This window comes from Penaeus japonicus, unplaced genomic scaffold, assembly GCF_977035675.1.
Source record: "Penaeus japonicus unplaced genomic scaffold, GWHDUDI00000001_assembly GWHDUDI00000021, whole genome shotgun sequence".
NCBI classification, from domain to species: Eukaryota; Metazoa; Arthropoda; class Malacostraca; order Decapoda; family Penaeidae; genus Penaeus; species Penaeus japonicus.
Window position 1 is genome coordinate 17,230,764 of NW_028234423.1, and position 27,500 is coordinate 17,258,263.

At 37.7% G+C, this 27,500-nt stretch overlaps 6 protein-coding genes across 12 annotated transcripts in view; 4 read left to right on the forward strand and 2 right to left on the reverse strand.

Annotated features, from left to right (window-relative positions):
- Positions 1–221, forward strand: part of r-l (rudimentary-like) — a 13,281-nt gene extending 13,060 nt beyond the window's left edge. The window contains exon 11 of the mRNA XM_043009683.2: positions 1–221. This exon is cut by the window's left edge and continues 560 nt beyond it. The gene's annotated coding sequence lies outside the window, so the exon portion shown is untranslated.
- Positions 222–3,487: 3,266 nt separating this feature from the next.
- Positions 3,488–5,478, reverse strand: Sec61beta (Sec61 translocon subunit beta). The gene is made up of 3 exons (XM_043009687.2): positions 5,338–5,478; positions 4,188–4,402; positions 3,488–3,937 (listed from the first exon to the last, which is right to left on the reverse strand). Exons 1-3 carry the CDS (start codon positions 5,338–5,340, stop codon positions 3,850–3,852), a joined length of 306 nt encoding a protein of 101 aa, XP_042865621.1. The 5' UTR covers positions 5,341–5,478; the 3' UTR covers positions 3,488–3,849.
- Positions 5,479–6,115: 637 nt separating this feature from the next.
- Positions 6,116–12,396, forward strand: LOC122249096 (histone-arginine methyltransferase METTL23-like). Its single transcript, XM_086548760.1, has 2 exons — positions 6,116–6,242; positions 10,533–12,396. The coding sequence occupies exons 1-2, from the start codon at positions 6,144–6,146 to the stop codon at positions 11,124–11,126; spliced, it is 693 nt and encodes a 230-aa protein (XP_086404886.1). The 5' UTR covers positions 6,116–6,143; the 3' UTR covers positions 11,127–12,396.
- LOC122249668 (SRA stem-loop-interacting RNA-binding protein, mitochondrial-like) lies at positions 11,209–12,396 on the forward strand. The gene has a single exon (XM_043010729.2). The coding sequence runs from the start codon at positions 11,209–11,211 to the stop codon at positions 11,461–11,463; it is 255 nt and encodes an 84-aa protein (XP_042866663.2). The 3' UTR covers positions 11,464–12,396.
- Positions 11,545–12,396, forward strand: LOC147469463 (acyl-CoA-binding domain-containing protein 6-like). Its single transcript, XM_086548759.1, has one exon. It carries the CDS (start codon positions 11,545–11,547, stop codon positions 12,283–12,285), a length of 741 nt encoding a protein of 246 aa, XP_086404885.1. The 3' UTR covers positions 12,286–12,396.
- Positions 12,397–17,059: 4,663 nt separating this feature from the next.
- Positions 17,060–27,500, reverse strand: part of LOC122249666 (uncharacterized) — a 10,490-nt gene continuing 49 nt past the window's right edge. Inside the window, exons 1-10 of one of the 7 annotated variants that reach the window (XM_086548761.1) lie at positions 27,215–27,500; positions 24,117–24,368; positions 23,110–23,178; positions 22,563–22,850; positions 22,262–22,387; positions 21,795–21,962; positions 20,851–21,010; positions 20,267–20,616; positions 19,911–20,030; positions 17,060–19,377 (exon numbers count right to left, since the gene is read on the reverse strand). The exon at positions 27,215–27,500 is cut by the window's right edge and continues 49 nt beyond it. In XM_086548761.1, coding sequence (XP_086404887.1) covers positions 19,219–19,377; positions 19,911–20,030; positions 20,267–20,616; positions 20,851–21,010; positions 21,795–21,962; positions 22,262–22,387; positions 22,563–22,850; positions 23,110–23,178; positions 24,117–24,368; positions 27,215–27,277 — 1,755 coding nt within the window. In that variant the 5' untranslated portion in view covers positions 27,278–27,500 and the 3' untranslated portion in view covers positions 17,060–19,218. Of the gene's footprint in view, positions 19,378–19,883; positions 20,031–20,266; positions 20,617–20,850; positions 21,011–21,794; positions 21,963–22,261; positions 22,388–22,562; positions 22,851–23,109; positions 23,389–24,116; positions 24,369–26,408; positions 26,670–27,214 lie in introns of those variants that run through there. The other 6 variants (XM_043010726.2, XM_043009679.2, XM_043009678.2 and 3 more) reach the window with 6 other exon arrangements.

Sequence of the window (27,500 nt, forward strand, 5' to 3'; positions counted from 1 at the left end):
GATATTGTAAAAGGATTTTGTATGTTCAGGTTCTTGTAACATTCCATAGGTAATTATGTAAACTTATTTTTATGTTTTCATTTTTGTTAAAAGGTCTAATATTGTTGGCATATACACTTTAAAAAACCAGAAATATGGTGGAAGTAACTTACTATTAGATGAAATAATCTGTAAAAATTGATGAATAAACATTTTTATTTTATTTCAGTTAATAAAGAAAATTATAACTCCCTTCCCTTTTTCCAAAGAAATTGTCCTGTTTCCCTTCCTTTTCCTCTTCCTCACGCCGGCTCCATCTTCCTCCCTCTTGACCACTAATAACTTTAGTTACAGCTGCACAAAGTATCACTCTTATGTATCCTTGTTTTCTTTTCTTTTCTTTTTATAACCTAACCCGTATTTAGTTATGCTTGAGCCAGATTCAAACTTAATTGATACCCTAAGGGGACAGCCCAACATTAGGGATTCTACTTCGTATTTAATTTTACTGAATTGAAAGATGTGGAAATATGAATATTTAACTACTTTTTAATATATATATGTATGAAAAAGTAAGGTAAAAGGAACTCGGACCAAGCATAGGGAAGGTCTTGTTAATCGTATTTTTATCATGAGGACAGAGTACTTTGAGCAAGAGGGATGTATTCAAAGGGTAGATCCCATTCAGCATTGCAAAGGTGAATGAGCAAAAGAGACTGTGAATGCAAGTATATTGATATAAAAGGTATATAAGGGGGGGGGGGGAGTTCCAAATATAATATCAGAGTAATGATGTGATGAGATATGAGCTCAAATATGTAATAGAAGTTGAGCAAATAGATTTTTTTTTTTTTTAATTAAACTATATTGGCCATGCTTAGAGATAAATACAATTTTTATCAGGTTTAGAAACATTTCATAGCAAAGGGAACCATTGAGAAAATTTAGTGCTAAAAGGCCTTGAGATTACACAGCTCATAGAATCATAGAAATATAAACAATTTGATCTTGCTACATCAGATTCCTTGCTTTATAAATGTATTGGTTGGACTAGTCTTGTTCAGTTCATTGAAGCTCATTAACAGTACTGCCACTAATAACCCTAGATGCCAGCATATCAGAAATTGTCAAAATTTTGAGTAATAGAAATGGTCAGCATTAACATTTCCTATAAGTAAACCATAGGAACTGACAATAGTTAGGATTTCTCAAGAATCTTAGCTGTGTATCTTCAGAGATGTTTGTTAATGAATAAGTAAATGTTATATTTCTGAATCCTGAAGTTTTTGCATACGAGTGAGAACCGGTTAATTTAATGGTGTAGGACATTCCACATTTTTATACTTGCTAAGAATATATATTTCTGTACAAGATGAGTTGTATAGGTTGTGATTGTAAAAAAAATTAGAGCTTTTTCAACCTCATTTTATTCCGCAATTCTCAGAGCTTTCTTTTCATAAGTGATACTTTAAGATAGGACATTGTAATATAGTATTTCTTGCATGTAATATACTTGAAATCAGTCCAGTTAAACTATGCAATCTTTCATACTAGACAGTAGACAATCATTCAAAAAATTATCATAATGGTGACTTATGAAATAAATTAGGTTGGATGCAATTCACATATCAAAGCAAGGTCCATAAATCCTTGCAAAAGCATTTAGAAAACTAAACCATTTATTAAGGTCTTGAGTTTTTGTTTAGATCTGAGTATTAATTAGTTTATATCTTTATAATTGAAGGCTACTGCATTTTACAGGTATTTAAATAGAGTTAGATATGAAGTTGACAGTTAATGAATCAATGCAGCATTAAGATTTATATTGAGAAAATTTATTCATCTCCTTACAATGTGGCTTGTATGCCTTGCTGACCCTGAAACTGCCAAAACTGGGAAATTATTTTTTTTTTTCCCCCCAATCAAATTTGGGTATCTAAAACACCACAGTTGAGAACTGCTTGGAAGACTATGCCCACCCTAACTAGAATCTGCTATCAATGCCCATGGTGGTGTCTACAGTCGAGTATTTAGGCAGCTGCTAGTACTGCCAGTAAATGGTAGTGTGTGATACAGCTTTTATCTGACGATTTCACTTTACTATGGGCATTTCAGTGGTTTACCTGCAGAATACTCATAATGCAGTATCCACTCACTTCAGTTCTGCCTGACAAGCATAAGATGGGAGGTTTTCATTAAAAATAAGGAAATTAGTCTCGAATCAGAAATTAGTGAAATGTCAACTCATATTTAACCCAATGCCGTCATACACCGGCCACAGACGGCGATTATGTAATATGATAGCGCGGGTGCCGTCATACGCCGTCGATGATATAATTGATTTAGGCCTATGCGTTCAAGAGCCCCAGCATTGACGCCAAAAAAGACGAAACGGCTCGGCGGGAATGGGTTAACAAAGTTCCCTTTGGAATCTACTAATGAAACTAACCCCCTTGCCACTTCCAAAGTCAGTCATACTTATCCCATGAAAGACAATGATCTGTAAAGTTTGACATTACACATTATGAGGCCACTTTGACATGCCCATAGTTGAGCAGAATCACTAGGTGCCAGTTGGAAACAAGTGTTATCCACACATTTTCCTCCTTTCCAACTGTTGAGAATGGTGAAATCACATGAGGACTATCCAACCACTTTCTTGGACTATTTTGAACCAAAGGTGGAAAATGATCATAGATGCACTAGCCCAAAATAAATCTTAATTACTAAATATATTCTAGGAAATAAATGCATTAGTGAGGTTGTCTTCAGAATAGTTTGATACAATATATATATATATATATATTGCGGTACGTTAATACAGCCAGAACAATGCGTCATTAATGAATGCTGAAATAGTGATAACTTTGTATTCGACACAACTTCAGTGCTCCATTTCAAATTGGTATGGGATATTTTCAAATTTATCCCATTGGTTCTTTATTTGTAAATAATTTCTGTAAGCAATACCTTACATTAAACGGATAATTATAAATCCAAATTAATAAAGCTTGTTATATATAACATTTGAGTCTTAATTTCATTTAGGTTAGTTCTTTGTAAAGTATTTTGATAATTTCACTTGAGTTGAAAATTCAAAATGCAGTAATATGCAAGTGTAAATTGCACTGTAAATGATTACTTTCAAATTGCCAAATAGATTTTCATATCTATTTGGGAATGTTCTTATTTTTCAATATAAACTTGAGAGTATTTTCACACATTCAAGGGAATTGAGGCATATATCTACAATACTGAAATAAAAACAAAACTAATAGACTAATGACAATTCTTATAACAACCAAGTCCTACCAACAAAATAAGATTTTTTCCTTAGAGTTCCCTGAATCAAAATATGCTTTGAGAAAGAACTGCTTTCCACACTCATACAAGGGAAAACTACTCACTACTATCCTTCATTTAGCTTAAGTAATAAGTATACATATGTCACAGGAATGAAAGATCTGAACCACCAACTCTTTTTGGACAAAAAATGTAAAACAAAACATTCATATAACATTTATTATAGAAAAGTTCCACATTTCCTTAAACCTATATAAATCTTATATAAACGAATCACTTAAACTTTGGAATGATCAACACATCCGATCATTCAATAATTCCCAAGTGACCCCCCTCGGTGAAGCAAATGTTTACACACGCTTGTCGTCCTCCAATAATTTACTAACTTTCTCGTTCACATGGGAAAAATGTCAGTCGCAAGCTCTCGGTCGACAGAGGTATTCTCATTAAAAACAAAAATCCCGTATAACAAAATTTCTCAACATTCAGTCATTCGTACCATTTGCCGACAGTTTCTCAATGTCACTTGACATGACTTGGAAAAGGCCCGTCCACATCCATGGGTATCTAAGAGCGTGTGTACTTGCCCCAGATGTGGAGCATGAAGACGGTGGCAATGAAGACAAGGGAACCGACAAGGACTGGCAGGGGTCCACTGTATGAAGAAAAAAAAATATATAAATTCAAGGATATTTCTGGTAAAAACAGCTCTATTTCTCAAGGAACACTATCTGAAGAATTATTTCTTCAGCAGAATGGTTTCAATAGTCTGCTTTCATTCCTCACCAGAAACAGGAAGAAAACACCCCAAACCCCCAAGAGTGAAAATATAATACTAAACAGCCCATTCAAACCCTTCCCAACCCCATAACCCAACTAACCCCCCAAAGACCCACAACACTCACACTTTGATTCCGGGGGAGTCGTCGGTGTAGAACCTCCACATGCCGCCTGTAGAGGCTGCGCTGCGGCCGGAGGTGGTGGTGGTGGTCTTGCGCTGTCTGGCGGTAGATCCGCCCGACTGCCTTGCCATGGAGCCCGATCCTCCACTGCGGGGGGACACTGTGCGGGCGGGGGAGCGGCCTCCGGACCCCACGATGGTTGAACTTGGCGAGGAAGGCTTGGGGGAAAAGGGGGAGAGGAAGCTTAGTATCTTTTCAGTAGGCATGTGTGTCAAAGGAAAGGCAGATTTCCTTTTCTTTTGTTAGGAATTCATTTCTTTGCAGAAATTAATAATCTTCAAAAGGGCAATGTTTTGACTATGATAAAAAGTAATTCATACATTTTATGTCAGGTACATTGTAGGAAGAATATCCCTCTTAATATTCATATAGATTTGTGCATCAGGAATTCTTGCTTTCATTAAAAAGAGAAAAGACCTTCCTAGTTTCCCAGCTGGAACCTTTCTTCTTGATATTTAAAATGAAATGTGAAACAAAAGCAAATAAACAAAACCTGTACTCCAGCAGGTGTTTCCCCAGCTTTTTTTGTATATTCATATATCAATCATTTATACTATAAAATGTCTTAAATATGTACCAAATCCTGGTCTTAAAAAGGTAGATTGTTTTGTTCTTTTCTTTTTCTCTTTCGTCCATAAAGGTAACACGAATGGGACTCAAAATTCTCAGATTCTTTAGCCATGTATCTGTTTTTATATCAATTCTTTCCTATTAGCCATCCGGTTAGGAGAGTGAAATAAAATCTTCATAAATCTAAAAATCTTGTCAAAATATCCCGGCAAAGTCAGTCCATAGAACATACCAATTTGTTGATCCCTTCATTCCATACTAACCAATTTACAATTCACCACAATTCTATTAGTGAAATAGCACGACCTATTCCATATTCACAAAATATAAAACAAAATATCGCTCGCCGGAATAATTCCAGACAAAACCAAACAAGCCCCATATGCCGCTAAGTTAAAACAAAATTCCTACAATTCTTCACAAAATATATAATACACAATCAAACACTTAACACTTTCAACTACATCTTAACAGAATATAAGCCAAATCAACCAATAAAACTTGAAAAATCCGTCAAACTCACCATGTTTCTGTGATGAAGCTTCGGCGAGGAGTGAGTACAGAAGCTACGCGTTCACTCCGGACGTCAGGAAGCTTCTGACACAAACACACACGTCACCTGTGTGTCACAACCGGCTGGATGGTTCTCTTTTAAAAGGGAACGAGGTTTTATTTCTTGTATTCCTTTGATTTGGGTATTCCGTTAGCTTTATTTATATAAATGTCTAATATTTGATTTTTGTAAGGATTAAGAGGGTTGTTCATAAAATATGTATTTTCAACTTTTTTTCTTTTTTCTCTGATTTCTTTTCGGTGTTAGAATAATAGATCATCTAATCTCATATATAATGTATAAGAAAGAGGTAGTGATCTTTTATTGTAGGTAATAGTTTTTATTTTGCACAGATTGTCGACAGTATCCATGTATTATCCAATCCTAAAGGAATGGAATACGATTGTGCATTTAGAATCCCATGAAGATATATATATATACTGATAATACATTAATACTCAGTAAAATATCATCGCATAACACCAATCAAGAGTTTGATAATATATACGTAAGCCACTCTACTCAAACACACAAAAACAAAAAATCCGTAGACTTTTCTTTCTAAAATCCCATATAAAACACTTTCACACATTCAACCTTACTGAAATCCATCCACCCTTCCAGCTCTTAAAAAAATCCCCAAAGCATCAAAATAAGAATGTTTACATGCAATCTTCTCCCCTCAAATAATAATAATGATAATAATAATAATAATAATAATAATAAAAACGTTGCGCGGAATAGTGATCCCTTAGGAAGTCGGTCCGATAAGGCGCATGGCTGAGGTACCACAACACGTTCGGAAATTCCTCTTCAGGTCTTGTGAGGGCAGGAACTCTGGGTCGTCTGAATGTCTTGAGGTGTTGATACCCGAGGTGAGAACAAGAGGGAGAGGTGGGCGTGGTGAGAGGGTTTCGCAGGGAGACATGAGAGTTATTTTATTTGGGAGGCGAGAGAGGCAGGGTGTTAATTGGGGGTGTTTGGGACTATTGGCTGAGGTGCTTATATAGATTTACTTCGTTTTCTGGGTTGTTTGGGCATATATTTCCTAGTCTTTGTAACAGGAGAACCCAAGTGCCTAGTTACTGTTGGATATTCTACAGATTGATCCCGTTTTTATATATACAATAGCACATAATATTGGTTATTTAAAGATATACCTGACCGGCAGTAGACAGCACAACGATCCTAATATAAGTTACCAGAGAACATTGAATGTCTCTCCTGTACTGTATATACTTTCTGTATGTCTTATGGATCTAAAGTAAATGATTAAGATGTTACTGTGATCCAACACATCAAAGGCAGCAAGCATTTCCATCACTGGTAAGGATATAGAAAACACTGGCCTCATACCAGTTATTATGGCCTCTTCTTTTTGGCCCCCTGGCAAAGACCAGACCACATGGATAGGGGAAAATTAATCCATTACTGGAACACACCAACATAGCAATCCATATTAATGCATTGTAGATGGGGATTAAGTTGAACATAGCCGTCAAGTTTTGCTTCAGACAACATTCTATGCAAGAATATTGAGAAGTAAAAGGGCTCCATACCACGTGCATTGTCTGCAATTTACCCCTATGCCAGTTAGGTTGAAACCATGAACACACTTGGCCTTCCTGTTCTGCATCTCTTCATTATTTAGTCTTAGGGAGGGTTATTTCTTTCATTGCCGTGCTGATGGCACTAATAACCACCCAGTGTCCAAAGCAAGCAAATCTATCAATGGGCTAAGTATTGGAAACTGATCCACAAGGCAAACTCACAACTCAAACTCATGGATCTGCCCAAAGGGTGCTGTGGCCAGAATGCTTTTCCCACACTGGCCATGATATGTAAACCTCCACCTAAGATATTCTGGCAAGATTGAACTTGTCAATCTCCTTGACTAATGATTGTCAAAAGGGGAACCAGTCCGAGATCTGTCTTATGTCAGTGGTTCATAATGGATTTTTTGGGGTTTTCACAATATGCAGGAGCCATGATATTGTTTAAGCTTTGGTAAATGTTCAGAAGACAACTGCAGTGGCTTCCAAAAAAAGACCTTTTTCTTGTAATTATTTTTGGCTCTGTTCTACCTACTTAAAGCTATGTGTTCAGCATCAGAAAACCTAAAATTCAACTCAATACTTGTGTGCTGTCAAGTGATAGATGTGGCCTCTGCACTTGGGCTCTAACAAAGACTAGCAAGCTTCTACCAAGAAAGATGAGGCTCAGACTGGTTCTTCATTTGACAGTGGTCAAGTTTTCTAAATATGACAGCATGACTTTCACAAACAAGAAACTAAATTTCTCAAGCATTTAGATGTTAATTTTTGAGATTCATCCCCTAAATAGCTTCAGTTAAATCTCTGCAGACAGAAACCCTTTGTTATGATCAGAAGTCGATTGATATCTCAGTATAATGTGAGAATGCTATGCTATGTTAAGCTAATCTTTCTTGTTGAGGCTCTTCTATTTTGTTTCTTACTTTTTCATAGTAGAGTTTACTCTGTATGTCAGTTTTTCAGTGACTACATCAAGATGTGATGATAGATTGAAAGCAATAGATTAAATTCTTATCTTCATCAAAAATTGTTATAGCTTGTTATTCTGTCAAGAATTATACAACTTTAGCAAATGCCTCCTGTTCATTATTTGTCAGCTTAGTGTTAATTAATGGAGTTTCAAGCATTTGCAATTCATTTAACAAGATGTGGTAAGGGAAGGAATAGCAGCTTAGTAGGTGTATTTTGACTTTCCCAACAATTTTATCACAAGGTGAAAATATCATACTTTTATTTGTTCTAAATGTTGTAGTATCACATCTCTTGCTGTTGATTTAGGTCTTCAAGTTAAAGAACACACTTTGGTAGTTGCTATTAATTTTGTAATTAACCCATTACATACGGGTGTCATGACATACATGAAGCAGGAGCTTTGGCCTGACGATGGGTGTCATGACATATATGATGTTCAGGGATTTTGGATCACTGTGCTGTTTTATTGTGCTATGAGTAAGGAGTGAGCGTTGATGGCTATTACAGTCATAATTACTATAATTGCCATAATATTAAGCAAACCTAACATCCAAAACCTAGATGGCACCAAAGTCTTCTAGCAGCAGCAGGAGAGAGAGTCTTGAGTGGCACTCATCCACAGCCTTTAGCAAGCACTATCTTTATAGAGCAATGGCACACAGCAAGTTACTAACCTTTTGCTCTAAAGTACCCCAATGAAGGATGTGCAAGCAGAATGAGAAGAGGAAGGGGACTCAAACCATGCATAGTATCTGAAATGTGCCCCTGTGCCAGTAGGAATGCCTTTTACTGAAGCACTCACAGTCATAAGCACAGGTTTCCTTCCTCTTCCCTTCATGCTATCTTCATTGTAGATGGATATTAGTTTTATATTCTTTATGAGCTGATTTGGTTCCTATACTACAATTTTAGTCAACTGCAGCCTTGATAGAGCCTGTCATAGTACACATATAATTCTCTCAATACAGTTAACCCCTTCACTACGGGCAGTAGAAAACGCTCCTCGCGCCGTACCCGAGCTGCCGGCGCGCGCCAAATTTTAAACGTCCCTACTGAATATGACAAGTTTTAAGCCAAAACCTCAACATAATCATCATGTGTTATATATCAAAATATGCATAGTTAACCTCTTCCCCCATATGCATGTGACAAGTTATTTACATGGGTTGGGAGGAAGATAGAAAGAGTGACCTTGGTGGGAGGCCTCACTCAGATAACCAAAGAAAACTATTGAAATAGTATGGTAAACTAATCATAATAAGTTTTATATTTTTACATAATGTTCCATAAATAAATAATAAAATGATTGCTAGCAGGGCCCATCAATACCTCCCCTGGTATAAGCGAATCCCACTCTTATGTAATAAATTATTAATAATGAAAGTCAAGTAATATATCATATCATATCCGACCTCTATTCTGAAAGATCTCGTACAGTATCCGGAAGAAAGAAAACTCAATTCCACCAGAACTCAGCCAGGACGCAGTATGGGTGTCCTCGGATTTGACGCGAGCACTGCGAGGATGCAGTATACGCGTCCTCGTGTTGAAGGGGTTAAACACAAAAAAAATGAAACACAAAAATGGCTCTAGTTTTACATTGTGACTGAAATAGAGTGGGAAAAGTTGTAGTGTGAAGCTGCCTCACTCTGAAATAAAACCCATCCTGGAGAATGGGCTTGTGAATCTATCCCCCGTCCGCAATGGGTTAATGTGGAATTTGAATATCCTCTGCTCTGAGTAAATTATTTTATTTGTCACATTTCTTGGCCTTGAAGTAATTTTAGTTTCATTTTTAATTGACTTGTCACTTTGCATTTGAGCACTTTTGACTTTTATCAGCTTGTAATTACTAACCTGCAACTGCCAAATGTCAGCCCAAAATTTGCCTAGTACTCACCATTTGGCTGAAGAAGTTTTGATTGTAATTTATAGTTGGGAATAGGTGTGGTAACCATAGCACTTATCTTGAGTTCCAAGGTTGCACTTTCAAGTAAGCAAACACATGAACATACTTGGTTGATTTTAACTTTTAACTGCATATTTTTTCTGATTGCTCATTCCTTCCCCATCAAGAGAATGAAAATATCTGTTAGTGCTAGAGACTAACTTTTTATAAATTTTAAGTTTAGTTGTGCTATTTCCCACATGGAGCAGCACCTCTGCCTCTCCCACCTAATGTAAGATGTGTTAGAATGATTCTGCTCTCAGCAGTTAAAGGAACTGTTTCTTCTAAGGCTATGGGACAATTCTGCTTTTTGTGGGTAATTGGAAATAAAGCTTGTCATATATATGTTTTTTGTTGTCAAAGGGTCAATGATGAAATAAACTAGTTTTTGGTCAATTCTTAGCTTAAATATAGTTGGGTGCATTGCCTGATATACTTCAAATGTATTTTTTTTTTGTTCATTTATTAGAATTCGTTAATTTGACTTTTTGTTTGATTAATTTTTTTCTAATCATGTGATTTTGTTTGTCCATATATTTACATTAAGTTTTAAGTATTATGATACTTTTTGTTGTGTATGTATGTGTTTGTTTGTTTAGATTAGTTGTATTATTTTTGTTAGATGTATTAGAACAACTAAATTAGAAACCCTTCAGTTTTGGATTTTTATCTAACCACTTATCCCCTTCCAGGTAGTAAGTCCCAGCTATGGCATGTACACCTGGCCATGTGCCCCAGTGTTGGCACAGTATGTTTGGTATCACCGTCACGACTTCCCAAAACGCAATGTCCTTGAGCTCGGTGCAGGAACGGCACTGCCGGGCATTGTAGCAGCCAAATGTGGAGCTAATGTCATTCTGTCAGACTCGGGGCAGCTCCCCAAGTGTCTGCAGAACTGCCAGGTGTCGTGTCAGGCCAATGGCATAGGTGGGTCAGTCGCAGTGGTAGGGATAACCTGGGGCCTTTTCACCCCACAGCTCTTGGATCTAGGGCCCATAGATATTATCCTTGGCTCGGACTGCTTCTATGACCCAGCTGTGTTTGAGGACATCCTGGTTACCGTGTCATTTTTGTTGGAGCACAACCCCCATGCCCGATTTGTGTGTTCATACCAGGAGCGAGCATCGGACTGGTCGCTAGAACACCTGCTGCATAAGTGGAACCTGTCGTGTACCCAGCTGCCCCTAGGGACCTTTGATGCAGACATACCCAATATAGCCGACTCCAACCTACCTGGTTCTCACACAGTTCATGTGTTTCAGATCACCAGAACCGCTCGAAGTTGAAGCAAGTCAGCAATCCTTTCATCGAGGGGCATCTTCTGAGGCATCCCAATCGCACTCCAAGCCACACACAGCAAGAAGCCTAATGGCATCCCGTAACCTCTATAAAGTCTTCATTGGAAACCTTCCCTGGACAGTTGGTCACAGGGAGCTTCGGCAGCACTTCTCGCAGTTTGGCTTCGTTACTAGTGCCAATGTTGTGTTCGACAAATCAAGTGGAATGAGCCGGGGCTTTGGCTTTGTACAGTTCGGCAATAGAAATGGATATGACTCGGCAACCAGCAAGCCAACGCATTTCATTGAGGGAAGCATAGTTAATGTACAGCCGACAACAAAGTAATCTTCATTTTTGAATGTCTGTAGTGTTAAAAGTATTGTTTTAGATATTTTTTGTTTTTTTAGAAAGTTCAAGAACTAGAATATGGATGACCTAGAAGAATATACAGCATCACCAGAGAGTGAGTTAGAAAGCTCCTTTTTAAAAGCAGCAAATCTTTTGCAAAGCCATGCTGCATCCTTGGATACAGAAAAACTATTGTACTTTTATGCACGTTATAAGCAAGCTACAGAAGGAACATGCAATATTCCCAAGCCAGGTTTCTTTGATTTTAAGGGTAAGCAAAAGTGGGAGGCATGGAAGAGCATGGGAAACATGACAAAGGACGAAGCCATGAAGCAGTACGTGTCTGCCATCTCTGACGTTGACCCAGACTGGGAGCTAAAGGTTGGCACAGGTGAAGGTCCCAGGACTTCATGGGTCAGAGTGAGTAGTCTTGCTGGGAATGAAAAAGAAGATGACATCCCAGAAAAAGATAAGAGCTGCTTTGACTGGGTAAAGGAGAATAATGTAAACAAGGTGAAGGACCTGGAGACCCAAGTCCTGCAGGAGAAGGATGAGAATGGCATGACGCTGTTGCACTGGGCCGCTGACAGAGGATACTCAGAGATGGCCAAGTGCCTTCTGGAGCGCAAGATCAATGTGAATGAGAGGGACGCAGATGGACAGACAGCACTTCACTACGCTGCTGCCTGTGGTCATACAGACATGATCCGTGTGTTACTGGACCATGGAGCAGATGCCTCCATTGAGGACTCTGATGGACTTCAACCAGAAGAGTGTGCTGAAGACAATGCTGTTAAAGATTTACTGAAACTTCTGTGACACTAGAATCTCGAGGCAGTGTTTTTATTTCAGTGTTACGTCCAGTGACAGTGTTATGCACCAATTCCATTGTAAATAGAATGCTTATTACATCAAAGTGAAACAAGTAAATGGTTTTGTTATTAACCTTCTAAAAAAGAGAATCCAAAAAGTAATGTAGGACATCTGTGTGTGAATGATTTACCATAAAGAGAAAGGAGAAAAAAAAGATTGGAAAACATAATAGCAGCTTTTTTTTTTGTATAAGTCACATTATATTCCTAAATAATTGGGTTAACATTCTCTCTCTCTTTCTCCATTTCCCTCTCATAGGTCAAAAATATGTAATGGAATGAAAATACACAAATTTAAAAAAGAAAAAAAAAAAAATAATGGTTGACCTACACACTCCAAAGTCCCCCCTTCCCTTGCCCTCTTAACCCATTCACGCCGGGGCGGAATTTCGCCTACTCCCGATAACTCTAAAGTGTAATCATGTGTAGAAAGTAGTGCTATGTTCAGAGGATGTATATCAGTCGAAAAAGATGTTATAGCACTGTTTTTTTAGTGTTATTCTATTGAACTTTTTCCATATTCTTTACTCCTATGTTGTAATACCAATGGGAAGTGGAAGCATTCTTCTAGTGAGGTAACAAACATAGTTTTTTTTTTCAATTTTTTTTTTCTTCCTAAAAGAAAAGAAAGAGAATATGAACAACCATACATGTGCATACAAGTGAATGCAAGTAACAGCAATGTTTTTTCAAGTGTCATTTTCTTTTAGTGGGGCAACAAAAAGATGTTTTTTTTTTTTTTTTTTTTCATTCCTCGGCCAATTACAATTGATTTTACGATAGTCTTTCGACTCAGATCATCATATTCTTTCTACTATTTAGAAGGATAAACTAAAGTAGCTAAGACAAATCAAGTATGAAAATCGAATTGTACTAAGAATAATCTATCATTCTAATGCGGACGTTTCAGCACAAATGTAGCACGTGCCAGGACGTCAGCGCGAATGGGTTAAGTGGTCTGGATGCTAATGCTCATAACCATATTTTTTTGATAGACCCTTATTCGCATAATCTTCCTTTCCTTCATGGTTAGTTTCTTTCCGTAACTTATTATAATAATATTGAATACATCAGCTGGTCAGGGTACAAAGTACAAAATAACTAATTTCTTTCCCCCCAAAAAAGTAAGACTTCTTTATATTACATGTTAGTCAAAATATTATATTTGTTTGTAATAGGCTGAAATTGATTACTGAAGATGTAACAGTGAGAAGCATTTTTCAAATTTAAATGTTATAAAAATATATCACATTTTATGGAAGTTTATTTGGACATATAAACAGAGTGTCTCTGTTTTGTGCATCAGAAGAACAACCATTAATTGTTAAAACGGCCTTCTGAAGGTTATGTAAACTTCTTTGAAGTCTTACCAGATTTTAGTTTAGCCATAAGGGTCTGTCTACCGAATGCTCTCTAAATGCAACGGTGCTAAATATTAGAATTTGTTCTGTTAATAATTGTTCACTGAAAGATTTCTTGATTCTGTCTATTCTTAGAATGTGTTGATTCATTTACTTTTACAAATATTGTTTAAATTCATTTGACATGCTTCAAAGAAAGGAAAAAAGAATCAGTCCAAGATTCTTGCAGACTACATCTGGCACAAGCTCATTACATGCCTATTCAGTTGGGAAGTTATAATTATATTTATTCACCATGATGGGCTTTTCATTGGTCACTATACCTTGGTGTAGGTATAATCAGTTAAGCATTATTCCCTAAATACTATTTAATGTTTTATTTACTTTTATAATATCTGCCACAAAGATATTTGAAAAGTAAGAAATGGCAACATAAGTAATGAGTATGGCAAATACCGCACAGACAATGGAACAGATCCTCGGTTTGATGATGATGCCAGGTCACAACCCTTTAAGGGCAAGCAGGGCCAGTGTTCCTGCAACAGCCTGTCATTCTTGTCTGGTGACCAAAGTGACTCCACACTCCATGCACACCCCTCCCTGCTTTGATTCCACCAATAGCAGCCAAGCTTTGTGTAGACACAGCTATCAGATTTGAGTGAGCAGACTATAGCCACTTTATTATAGAAGGAAGGTATATGACAGAAATGACAGTAAACACTTTCAGATGGGTTAAAACCTTAAAAAGTTGTTTTCTTCTCTTTGTAATTTAAATAATTTTGCCTGATTAACCTTAATTAAAAATGTATGTCATTATGTGCAGTCAAGGAGGCTGAAAAGAGGGTGCTAGGGGTCTCATCTGGTAAGAGGAAAGATAACTAGGTACAAAACAAGGCATTAAGAGAAGGTTGGCAAAGAAAAAGTGGTATAAACAGAGACATAGAAAGTAGACATGAATTTAGAGAGAGGAGGCAAGAAGTTAAAAGGGAAGTGGTAAAGGTAGAGGCTGGAGTGTATGATCAATTGTATGATTGCTCTGCCTAGCCAGGCAGAGCAATGGAGCAGTGAAGGATATACAGCAGGTACGGGCCATAAGGGATTCAAATGGCAATGTGCTGTCTAGGGAGACAAGTGTACTAAAAATGGGTAAAGAATATTTTAGAGACCTGATGAAGAGAGGAAATAATGAACAAAGTTCCAAGGGTGTATGAGGAGGTTTGTGCATTAACCCACACAGGACGGGTGGTACAGCATGTGTACTGCGCATTCAAAAGCCCAGTGGCCGGGCGGCACAGTATTGTGCCAGCCATTCAATTGATTTAGGCCTAATAATTCGAACGCCCCGGCATTTGGACATTCAAGGCTAGAATTCCCCCGTCGGGGATGGGTTAAGTGAAGCTGGTAATGAATGCTATGAAGTGGAGGAAAAATGGAAAGGCAGTGGGTCCAGATGATATTCCAGGTGGAGGTGTGGAGAAAATTAGGGGACATAGCAGTGATATTCCTAACTCAGCTGTTTAACAGAATCTTGGATGGGAAGAGAATCCTTGAAGAGTGGCGTTTCTGGTGCCCATCTTCAAGAACAAGGGAAATGTGCAAAGTTGCACAAACTATCACGGAATAAATCTGTTAAGTCATAGTCTGAAGATCTGGGGAAGTGATAGAAGATAGACTAGGGGCAAGAGTAACAGTCAGTGGACAACAGTATGGATTCATGTCAGGTAGGAGTACATCAGATGCCATGTTTGCTTTGCAAATGTTGATAGAAAAGTATAGGGAAGGCCAGAAAGAACTGCACTCTGTATTTGTGGACCTAGAGAAGATGTATGAAAGGGTGCCAAGAGATGAATTGTGGTATGGGATGAGGAAGTATGTGAGTGTAGTGCATATGTCTAAGAACAGTCTAACAGCAGTGTGGTGTGTGGTCGGGACAACGGAATGGTTTAGTGTAGAGGTGGGATTGCACCAGGGATCGGCTGGAAGCCCCTTCCTGTTTACAATGATTATGGACAGAATGAGTGATGGTATTAGACAGGAGTCTCTATGGTCTGTGTTATTTGCTGATGACATAGTGATCTGTGGAGATACTAGAGAGAAAGAAGAAGTGGAAAGGTGGCAATATGCACCAGAGAGTAGGGGTATGAATCAGTCAAAATAAGAGTATGTGTGTGAATGACAGGGATGGTAGAAATGCAGTGTGAATGCAAGGCACATAAGTGAAAAAGATAGATGATTATAAGTATTTGGGATCAATGGTGCAAAGCAATGGTGGGTGCGATAGGGAGGTGAGGAAGAGAATACAAGCAGGGTGGAATGGCTGGAGAAGAGTGTTGGGAGTGACAAAAGAATATCAGCAACTTCGAAAGGGAAGGCTTGTATAGTGGCAGTAAGACCTGCCATGCTGTATGGTTTGGAGACTAGCTCTAACCAAGAGGCAAGAGGCAGAAATAGAGGTGGAAAAGATGAGGATGTTAACCCATTCCCGACGGGGGATTTCTAGCCTAGAATGTCCAAATGCCGGGGCTTTTGAATTATTAGGCCTAAATTAAATGAATAGCTGGCACAATACTGTGCCGCCCGGCAACTGGGCTTTTGAATGCGCGGTACACATGCTGTACCACCCGTCCTGTGTGGGTTAAGGTTCCCACTGGAAGTAATGAAAAAGAAAAAGATCAGAAATTAATATATGAGGAATAACACGTATGGAACAGTTTGGAAATTAGGCATGGTTATGGTGGTTCAGGCATATGATGAGAAGAGACGAGGAACATTTTGGGAGGATGTTCGGTGTGGAACCACCGGAAAGAAAGAGAGAAAGGCCTAAGAGGAGATTAATGGATGCAGTGAGAAGCTATGAGAGCAGCTGGTCTGACTGAAGAGGAGGCAGAGGATAGAGGAACATGGAGACAGATGATCTCCTGTGGCAACCCCTAGAATGAGAAAAGCTGAAAGAAAAAGTAGTCAGGTGAGGACATGGTTAATTATACCCGATTCCCTCTGGGCACCAGAAAATTTTTCTAAGCTTAAGTCTTGAAATGTAGACTAATATGGAGATTGTAAAAAACAATCTTTTGCTAATTCAATGTAAGTAGATAAGAAGGATTGTGCCCTGACGCACTGCAAATCTGTTGGAGCTTAAACTGGCACATCCTTAAAAAGTTAAATCAAAATCTCTGAATAATATTATTCATTCACATATTGTAATTTAACTTCAATAGGGGATTTTTTTTTTCTTCTATTAAATAAATAAAGTATAAATAATAATTACAAATAATGAATATGAAATTATATAAGTGAAAAAAAAAATCATTATTTTTATATATAAATATACATTCAAAAGGATTAAAAAAAACAACCACATTGATAAATTTGTGCATTCAGTTGAATATAACACATTCTCTTTCGTGACAAAATAAGGCAAGGCACCTATTTGCTATATTTTGATAAGGTTCCTACCACTCTATAATAAACATTGGCATTCCTCCACCACCTGTGTTTTTGTTGCAATGTGTCCACACTGCAAAACTCAACAAAAATTCCCACAGACAATTCAGGTACCATTAGATTCACAGGGAAGATAATTCTCGAACATGGGAACCTTGTGCATATGAGTCTGCATGTGTATATAATATAAAAATGTAAAAAGACAAGTATATACAAGAAATAAATAACTAAGTATATACAATTTTAACAAAGTAAGAGCTACAGTCACTTGACTAGGAAGACACTTAATGAGAGCAAATCATTTTAAGAATTTTAAAGTGCTTCAGAGTAAACAACTTTGTCAGTTGATATCAATAAAGTGAAAAAAAATAAAAAAAATAAAGTCACAAACAATTTTCAGATATCAGATTTTACTTCATACAAGTATGCACTACTTTGAACTATGTTTATCATTTTCTTTTTCCAGAAATGCTAACAAATAACCTAGGTATCTCCCTGGAGGTAAACTTTGTCATTTTTCCACAAAAAACATTTTCAAAATATAGCTCATTATACAGTTAAAGATATTCAACAGGACAAACCCAACTCACAAACGTTTATACACTCACAAAACAATGGGTGACAATGTGCAACATGAGTGAACCAGTAAAGAAATACTTGGTCAACTTTACATTTCTAAAAAACACTCACAAACTATATATATATATCTTTTAACATATGAAATATTTGCAGTAATGTTTGGTTTATGTGGAATCAGATATATCACTCCATTACTCAGTCACTAAATTTAGAGCATCAGATCTATATGAGTCAAGCTACCTGTATATCAAATCCTTATTTCTGTTCTTCCAAGATTGAAATATTTCAAAAAGTTTCTTCACAAAATAAATTTTAATTCATGTTTACAAAATAAAACAAAATTAGTAAATTACCTTTTCTGTAAATATTTATCTAGTAAAAACTCATTTTCCAGTAATTATTGTGCCTAAAGATTTTTTTCATGATACAGAAGCTACATTCTTTCAAAATTATTTTTCTATGGAAGTTAATCAAATGGCAAGGAATCTTATGTTAAATATACTTTTAACAACTGTATTTCCAAGAGACAACTATCATCCTAAAAAAATGATTCTCTTTAAAATTATTATGTCTGTCCTTAATTTATATAAAGAGTAGCTCTGTAAAATACTAAAGATTCTGTGAGAGAGGATATTGTTCCATGGCAACTTATCACCAAGTGTATTACACTGAATTTAAATATCTAGAACTGAGAACAACCGTATCATTTTGATGCCATATCCTTCAAGTCACAGAAATTTGCAATGGTTCCGCATCTGTAGTCTGTATACATATACAAAAGTCCAGCCCTACAGCTTCTCTCACCTGTCCTTACAGCAACTATTCCCCTACAGTGAGCAAACTATCAAGGAGCTAAGGGAACACTATCACCGGAAGGGAAGGCAGTGATTTTTATTTTTATTCATTTTTTCCATTCTCTCTTATTCTATGCTTTCTTCTCAGAGAGCTCTCACTAAGTTCTTTAGACAGCTGCAAACTGTTATAAACATCTTAAAAGACTTGGGCATTATGGATATTTTCAGGGTAGTACAAGCATTTAATATTACAAAGAAAAAAAGAAAAAAAAAAAAAATGCCTGAAGAAAATCACTGTATATCACAGATACTTTCTTTGTATCCTAGTAAAAGCTACACACTCAAAAGTGATTTTCTAATATTTCTTCGGTTGCATAACAAAATGAGCAATGAATGTTCTGGCATTCCAGAAAAATAAGAAAAATAAGCAATGATATAGTTTTCCATCACAATAACACAGCACTTCACTTGTTCAAGTAGCACATTATATTTTCCATATACTATATATACAAAGAGATTGAATGACTACTCTACAGATTCTCCCCACTGTACAATATTTATATATATATAAAAAAAGATCTCATTTTCATACAACCAACAGCATGTCATCGAGAGGGTAAAACAACTCGATACACTCATTACAGGCCAGCATAAACATATCCATAGCTGTTTCCTGAACAGGTGCATAGACATAGAAAAAAATCACTGAGGTGCCTGCGGCTGCTGGACACTTGCAGGGACTTCTCCTTCTGTTGAAATGTGCAGTGGATCACCTGACTGATCTGGGATGGTAATGAGCATCTTCTCGCACGTATCAGAGGAGTTACTGCTGTCTGATGACTGTGTGCTGTTGGGAATGTTCTGAAAAGGAAGGAATATCTACCAGTTAAAAAAAATTAAAATTTTCATGTGGTCCTTTCACTACAATTGACATTATTAATATACATTTGACACATATATTTATGGTGATTTTAACTGCATTATATCGTTTTTTATTCATAAGGAATACAATGTAGCAAGTGGAACAGAAGGCACCAAAGCAAATAATTATATTACCCAGTTAAGATAATAAATATCTAATTTGTTTAACCATAAAACAACAGGACAGAAGAAATAGAAATACTTCTAACTAAACAATTAAGGGATAATAGGGTAATTCATCGAAACATGGAGTCTCATTTACTCATAGTTTCTGACACAGATTCCAAAGGCTCACATCACAAAGAATGCAAGCCAAGAAAAAGAACATAAAATGAAATAAAGAGAGACACACAAAAAAAAAACAAGATCCCAGTTTTTGATAACTTACCCCACATTAACTGTAATTAAGCATAAAGTTTTAAAAAAAGAAGCCATTTTCCACTTACATTTGAGAAAGCATTCCAATTACTCACCATCCCCTTCTGTTTTGTATGAGTTTTGACATGCTTTGAGAGGTGGTCAGAGCGCATGAAACGTTTCTGACACTCGGGACAGTGAAACCGTTTCTCCCCCGTGTGTGTTCGTTTATGACGCTGCAAGATGGAGAGGTATTCCATGAGTAAAGACAAAATATTGACATGATATAATTACTCACAAATAGTACACAACAAGACAAGGATTTTGGATCAACTGTATAAACACAACATTATAACTATCTATTGTCAAAATGAAGCACAAATTCCTTTTAAATGTCAATCCTTTTCTGTTTTCATTAAAAACCATAAAACCTTTCCAATCTCTTTGAATAAAGCATTCCTCAATCACGTACCTGAAGCTCGTCTGACCGTGTGAATCTCTTGTTGCAGAATAGCCAAGAACAAATGAAAGGTCTTTCACCTGAGTGCCACCTCAGATGTGCCCGTAGATGTGACGTCTTGCCATACATTTTGTTGCAGCCGGGGATGTGGCAGATGTGTACTTTCTTCTTGTTCTCCCCACCTCTATCTCCCTCCTTGCAGTTAGGGCAAGTGCAGGCCACACGTCTTAATCTCGTCTTGCCTGGATCATTTGTGGGCGAGTCTTCCGGCTGTGGGACTACCTGGGCTTGGCTCACCTGACCACCTGTTGATACAACCCACTTGGCTCCCCCATCACTCTCACCTTGCAGGCCACTGGCACCTGTGGAATCAACAGAAAATACAGTGTTAGTTAGATTATATATGTACAAGTATTAATTTATAAAAACATACAAAGATTTTTTTTTTATTTATCTAACAACTCATGATAGAAATGCTCAGCTAACTGGGCTCTAATGATAACCATTACCAAGAAATTCTCACTCCTTCACACCTTTTTCCACAGTATCCTAGATAAAGAAGAATAAGAATAATTGAATATATTTTGCCAACTTACTTATAATCTGTGCTCCACCAGGGAGGATCTGCGTGGGTAGCGTGTTCGTTGAAGGCTGTGTGGTCGTTGGGACAGCGCCCAGTGTGGACACTGATATGGGTTGGGATGCCCCAATGGATGATGTGAGCGACTGTAAGGAGGAAGGTGACAGGACCTGAACCTATTTAAAGATGCAGAAAAAATGGGGGAAAAAAAGAAAGGGTTAGAATGGTGTGTCTGATAATGAAATATTAATTGTCCTCAGTGTAATTCTAAGTTTCATCTAACCCTACCACAGCGAGCATGTTTTATCGGGCCAAATCACTGGCATAGTGCACTTCTCTTCTTGTTGAAATTACAAGCTATTTATTCCTTCAGTTGTATAAATAGGTCATACTACCAAATACTAATTAAAATAACTTTGCTAAAATATCATAACTAGACTCATATATCATACCATAAAGCTAGTAAATAATGGAAAGCACACACAACATCTTAAGATGTCCAGCACAAAGAAGGTATTTTATAATGAAAAAATAAAAGCACCTTCTTCTAACAGAAGAACAGCCTTACAAAATATAAAAAATAAATTACAATATACTTTAATAATTTCTGATCAATCTAACTTACTGCTGACCTAATAAAACACTCCACATGCAATATAACTAAAAAAAAATAAGGCAAACCGTTTAATCAAAATATTTATACAAGTGGAAAAAATATGAAAAAATAAATAAAAGCTGGCAAACCACACCATATTCATGTGTGCATTTATGAAGAAAATGAGCAAATGAAAAATAAAGATACAAAACACATGAATTAAAATCAACTGAGAAATAAAACCTATCACCATAAAACATAAATTCACAATAATAATAACACAAACAAAGAAGAACCGAAAATGAAGAGAGACCGAAGTAATAAGTCATCATGACAAAAGAACCTTAGTCCCCGAAACTCCTCACCTGGCCAAGACCAGGAATATGTTGGATTATAGGCTGCACCACCTGTATCTGAGGAATCTGGATTGCACTTTGCTGAGCGGCTACAGCTGCAGGGGTCGCAGCTCGTAGCTGAGAGGTCTGACTTACTGGTACCACTGTCACTCCTCCACCTCCAACTGACCCAGACAGCTGAGGGATAAAGAAGGTTTTATTTCACAGCCCAGTGTGTATGTATGTATGTGTATATATATAATATATATATATATATATATATTATATATATATATATATATAAATATTATATATATATATATATATATAATATGTATATATATATATATATATATATATATATATATATATACATAATGTACTTATTACTGCTTTCAAGTTCTAGGTCAGGATATAACTCCTAAATTTGCATTTAATCTCAAATTCAGTATTGGAATGATTCAGCATGTAATCTCTAAATGAATGTACTGCTATACCTGAGGAGAAACAGTTATGCCTTGAGGCAAGAGTTGTGAAGTGTTTGAAACGGTAATGCTTGCACCTTGACCTTGCACCACCTGCGATGGGTTGCTAGCTGATATGGTTGTACCTGCTGATGTTGCCTATGATTTGATGGTAAATAAAAAAAACAATATTTAGTGTATTTTTATGTTGCAATACCTGATTTTTTTTATTATTATTAAGCAGAGAACAAATGTAACAATAAGTCAATTTTTATGAAATGAAGTTCAGAGAATATTCAAAACATTTGAAGGCACAAGACTGTTAAGTCATTACCTGTTGCGTGGCCTGAACCTGTGACTTGTCATCAGTAGAGGAATTGGTTGGTGTGCTGGAATGAACTGCAGGTATGGACACAGAAGGTGATGAGACAGTGTTTGTTGCCCACGTGGAGGTGGTTACAGGTTGAGAGGTGGCAATCTGTGTCATGTTGGCAGCTGTCCCTAGGCTGTTGGAAGCCAGGGACATCATGCCTGTCGTTCCACCCCAAAGCATCTGCACCTGCTGAACTTGGCCATTTGGCAGCAGGATCTGTGCTATCTGAGGCTGTGCTGGTACTTGTTGCTTTAAACAGAGTAGAAATACACAAACTTTAAATACACATCTCAGGTATATTTGATTAATAAAATGGTTCTCCCTATAGCATCTACTTATATTGGCAAGGATAATGAAGTAAAAATAAAGTTTTCTAAGAAAAAATTTGCTTTTATAATAACATTATACATACACATATGCTTTAAAGCTTTGGGGCATTTTTCCCTTGTTATAAAACCAGAAACCATTATTCAGCATCTCACAATCACACAGAAAAAAATGTGTTTACCTGTGCTATCTGAGGGATGACCTGTATAGTCTGGCCATTAGCCTGGACAACGTTGGGCAGGACGGGGATCTGTAAAGGGAAGGGTATAGTCTGCAGGATAGTCTGTCCTCCTGCTGTCGAGATTGGTATCTGCACAGGGATGGTGGCCTGGGGTACGCCAGCGACCCCTGACTGCATCACCTGTGTTGCCATCTGTCCCACCTGGGCGGCGGCAGTAGGCGCTGCTTGGGCTGCTCCAGCCGTTGCAGTTGCAGGTCTCACACCTCCCACAGTTATCGGCTGTAGATTTAACATTCCCTTATCCTCGTATATTGGGAAGTCAATAGCAGATGTTTGCTAATGTTTCAGCTTCAATATGAATGTGACTATAAAGAAATCATGGGTACTTTTCTTTTTCTTCGTTCTCTCAATTTTTTCCCATTTTTCTTTTTGAGGTTATACTTTCGAGTAACTCAATTGTTATTCTATTATATTTTTCTCTTCTCAAATTTAACTAATTTGAGACATAACTCATCTCTTTCCCTGATTTCTCCTTGTTCATTTTAAAGGAAAAAGTTTCCTAGACAAAGAAAAGTCTAGAGAGCAATGTCTTTTACTATTAGTAGCACAAAAGGTGACAGTGCAGGGATAGTTTTTGAAATTTGTTTCTTGCCACTTCAGTGACAATAAAGTGGCAATTTTAAAACCACAGGACTAATGACAGTAATACTAATATGAATAACAATAGAGAAATTCATATGATGTTATCATTAGAAAGATACCTTTTTCATTATCAAGTTAACATTAATATTTGACATTATAGAATGTTTGAAAATATATCAGATATTCTAATGAATGATTTATTTACAAAATTAAATATCTATATAGTAAACCACAAAATAACACACATAGCTTATTACTATAAATATAATAACAATATTATAAAAAAAAAACATATATTCTATCAATTCAATTACAAAACAAACACTAACTCAACACAGCTGGTAAATCTGTCAAAGGTTTCTCACCGTTCCAACCTGTCCCACGGTCTGAACATTCTGGATGAGATTCTGTGCTCTTATCAGCTGACCAGGGGCAAACAGAGCCTGATTTCCTGCGGCGAGTTGTATCTGCTGCGTTCCTGCTGCGTGCTGGACAGAGGCGGGGATGTATATCGCTTCCTGCCCATCTATTGTAACAGTTTGCATCTGCGCCTGGGGCATAACCGAATACGTCTGGCCATTTGCTGTTATGATCTGCGTCCCCTGGGTCTCTCCCCTCTGTAAAGAGGTAGAGGTAATCATTAATAGGTAAATTAGGAAAGGCATGTGCAAGGGATCATTATATTAACAAGAAATGCGGGATCAGGATCATATAAAACCTTGAAAAAATAAACTAATAGAATATGAGTGTTTAGCATTTGGGAAAAGGAAAAAGTATTCAACTAATATAAATATAAAGTGTGATTTTTTTTCTTTATTACTAATGTCCACCAATCTTTCAAGAGAGGCTGCATACATTATAATCAACTTATTCATCTGATGGATGATGCAATAAATCTATTCAAATAAACCACTAACAGTAAATGCTTAAAAGATATTTATACAACTACCACTGGTACTGTGCCAAGAAGCCTCTACCATGTATAGGTTATTCTACCTTGCCAGAATATATCAGATGGAGGTTTATTGGTTTCTGCTAAAGCAAGGAGGCTATGGAAATTATTTGACACTGAAATTCTGGGAAAGCCTATGATTGCTTATCAAGATACTCCTGGAGTGACTCAAGCAATTGCCATGGCCTCTACTCCTTCTGTACTTAGTAAAAGGCTGACAAACCTCCAATATGTACATTCTGGCAAGAGAGAGCTTGATTTAACAACAAATTCAGGACCAGTCCAAGCTCTATCTTGCTAGAATTTACATGGGGCTTATTGTCCTTTGCCAGAATGATAGAGAGCAAACAGCCATCACATGACTATAGCCTATAGTAAAGAAAGGCTGATTATGGGTTGCCTGACAGGAGTTAATGAGCAACAGCTGGGAAACTGATGATGTATGTTGTCATTTTTTTTTCCCTAACACCTAAGATGAGACAGTTCTTGACTATGTCCTTAATAGTCAGAGGAATGCACTCCTATTTACATGAATTACCAAATATACTTGTCAACAAATAATTCTGAATAAAATACTTCAGAATATATCTGTGAATATGCCAGACTTCATAATAAGTTTCTTAATAGATTGCATCTCATAAAACCTAAATCATGGAAAATTATATGAGAGACTAATTATCAAAATAATACTAAAAAAAAAGACAGAACAATAATTCATGAAATACAGGAGAATCTAAAGAATGGATTTCAATAAACAAATTACGTTAAAATCATTAACCAAAAGTCATCAAGAATTCAAAACAAAGTACAATAGCATGGCACTCCTCGTAATTTACCCTTAAGTCGGACACTTTTTCAACAAGCAAATATTTTTCTACTTCCTTTATGCTAAAAAGATACAAAGCAAGATCAATACTCTCATAATATTGCCTTAGAGTCATTAATGAATCTTTAACCCAATATAAAAGTATATCTTGTTAAAATAAAACATTTTCATATTACCAATCAACGTTCAATTTGAAAAATGGTTCTAATCACTTAATGATAATCAGAAGCTTTAATCTTCATACAAGTCTTCCTAAAAAAAGAAAAAAAAAAAAAAAAACAGAAATGAAGCATAAAATATATGATCGTTTCTACATATGCTACTTTTTTATCACCTGTGTGTTATCAGACAACACACACTTGTGTACTGAAAATTAATTACTTCAACCCAGCTTTTTTCATGTCTTTTTGTCTGTTTCTGTGTGTCTTTCTCTCTCTCTCTCTCTGTAACAATGGGAAGACAAATACAGAAAAAATGAAAGAAAAACAAACAAAACAAAAACAAGCACTACAAACATCAACAAAGCCAGCTGCATGTGTAAACAATGAGGAATACGGATTGACTATTTCTATATAGTTTAATGGTTATGCTTTTAAGGTGCAAATATCTATTTGATAATGCTTGATTTCTCCCAAATGAATGTGAGAGTTTACCTGCAGTTTTCTATATTTTGAGAGAAATTGTAACTCAGTGAGTGTGTATATAAAAAATAACAATAATTAAAAAACAAATATAAACTTTATTTTTTATGATGAATTATAAAATAGTAAAAATTAATCTAAATATTGAAACTAGAGGAAAAATGCAAACTTAAGGAGAATAAAACAAATAGAAATGGGTGAAGAACAATGGGCACGGAAACCGACATACAAATCTAACCTGACCACAATCTTGCATGATAAATAATTTAAAAAAAAGACAAAAAAAAACTTTAATTCCTATTGACAGGCTAATAAGTTTCCAAGCTGCCCCATCGCTCCAGCCTCGCACTCGAAAGCAGCTTTAACCAGGCGATCCGCTCAGCCCCATCGATCCTGCCTCGAGGAAATAAAAGATGTTTTTTTGTCCCTGGTCCGGCGGGGTGGGCGCGAGGGCGGCCTTGGCCCTTCCCTCGCCTCCCGCCCTCGCCATGCACGCACTGGCTCCATCAGAGCTGAGCCTCGTGTTATCCCTTCGGCCCCGCGAGGCCCCGCCCAGCCCGTGTCCCGGTCCTTCCTGCGGGCGCGGCGAGGAGGGGCGGGCGGTGGGCGTGTGAGGGCGGGACGGGCACACCCACAGTGCCACGGGAGGGGGGGAGGGGCGGGCGGAGGGCAGAACGCACTCGGCCTACGCCAACACTTCCTCCTCCTCCTCCTCCTCTTCCACCTCCTCCTCCTCCTTCAGCCCCGCCCAGTTCACCCAGGCACCAGAGAGCCCGGCCTCATCACGCCCTTTCGGCGGTCACGGGCGGGCTGCAGGCGGCTTCGGGGCGGCCTGTGTGCCATGGGCGGGGTGCGATGGGCGGTGGGTGCAGTGTGGGCGGTGCCCGGCGAGGAAGGGCTGGCCCCCGGGGTTATCCTGGAGCACGTGGCTGCTGGCAGTGACGCCTCCTGCAAAGGCGGAGCCTATCGCATCCCGACACAAGGACATGCACACCTTTCCCCTCTTTCCCGCGCCGAGAAGCGCCCACGGCGCCCTGCACTCACCTGGGACGACGTCTGCTGTACCACAGGTTCGGTCTTCATCCCCTGCACCGTCTGGGCGGACATAGCGCCTCAGCAAGCCGAAAATAAAGCCAGATCACACGGCCGAGCTGCGCGGATTCAAAGCTGCTTCTCTCTCTCACGGATTGCCCAATTTCACCAGGTATTCCTCCGCGGTGGGTGGAGAGAGAGCGCCCACGCCCACGCTCCTGCGGGGACGCCTAGGTCCTCACACCCTGCGCCCACACCACTGACCAACACACGCCCAAAGGCTCCTGGCGAAGCACCC

What these genes read in the sequence shown, in the direction of transcription:
- Sec61beta (XM_043009687.2), bottom strand. An exon ending in GACTCCCCCGGAATCAAAGT is followed by an intron (nt 3,938 to 4,187) that starts GTGAGTGTTGTG and finishes TTCTTCATACAG; the next exon opens with TGGACCCCTGCCAGTCCTTG.
- LOC122249096 (XM_086548760.1), top strand. Translation starts at nt 6,144, where the DNA reads ATGGCTGAGGTACCACAACACGTTCGGAAATTCCTCTTCAGGTCTTGT. An exon ending in TTGAGGTGTTGATACCCGAG is followed by an intron (nt 6,243 to 10,532) that starts GTGAGAACAAGA and finishes ATCCCCTTCCAG; the next exon opens with GTAGTAAGTCCCAGCTATGG.
- LOC122249668 (XM_043010729.2), top strand. Translation starts at nt 11,209, where the DNA reads ATGGCATCCCGTAACCTCTATAAAGTCTTCATTGGAAACCTTCCCTGG.
- LOC147469463 (XM_086548759.1), top strand. Translation starts at nt 11,545, where the DNA reads ATGGATGACCTAGAAGAATATACAGCATCACCAGAGAGTGAGTTAGAA.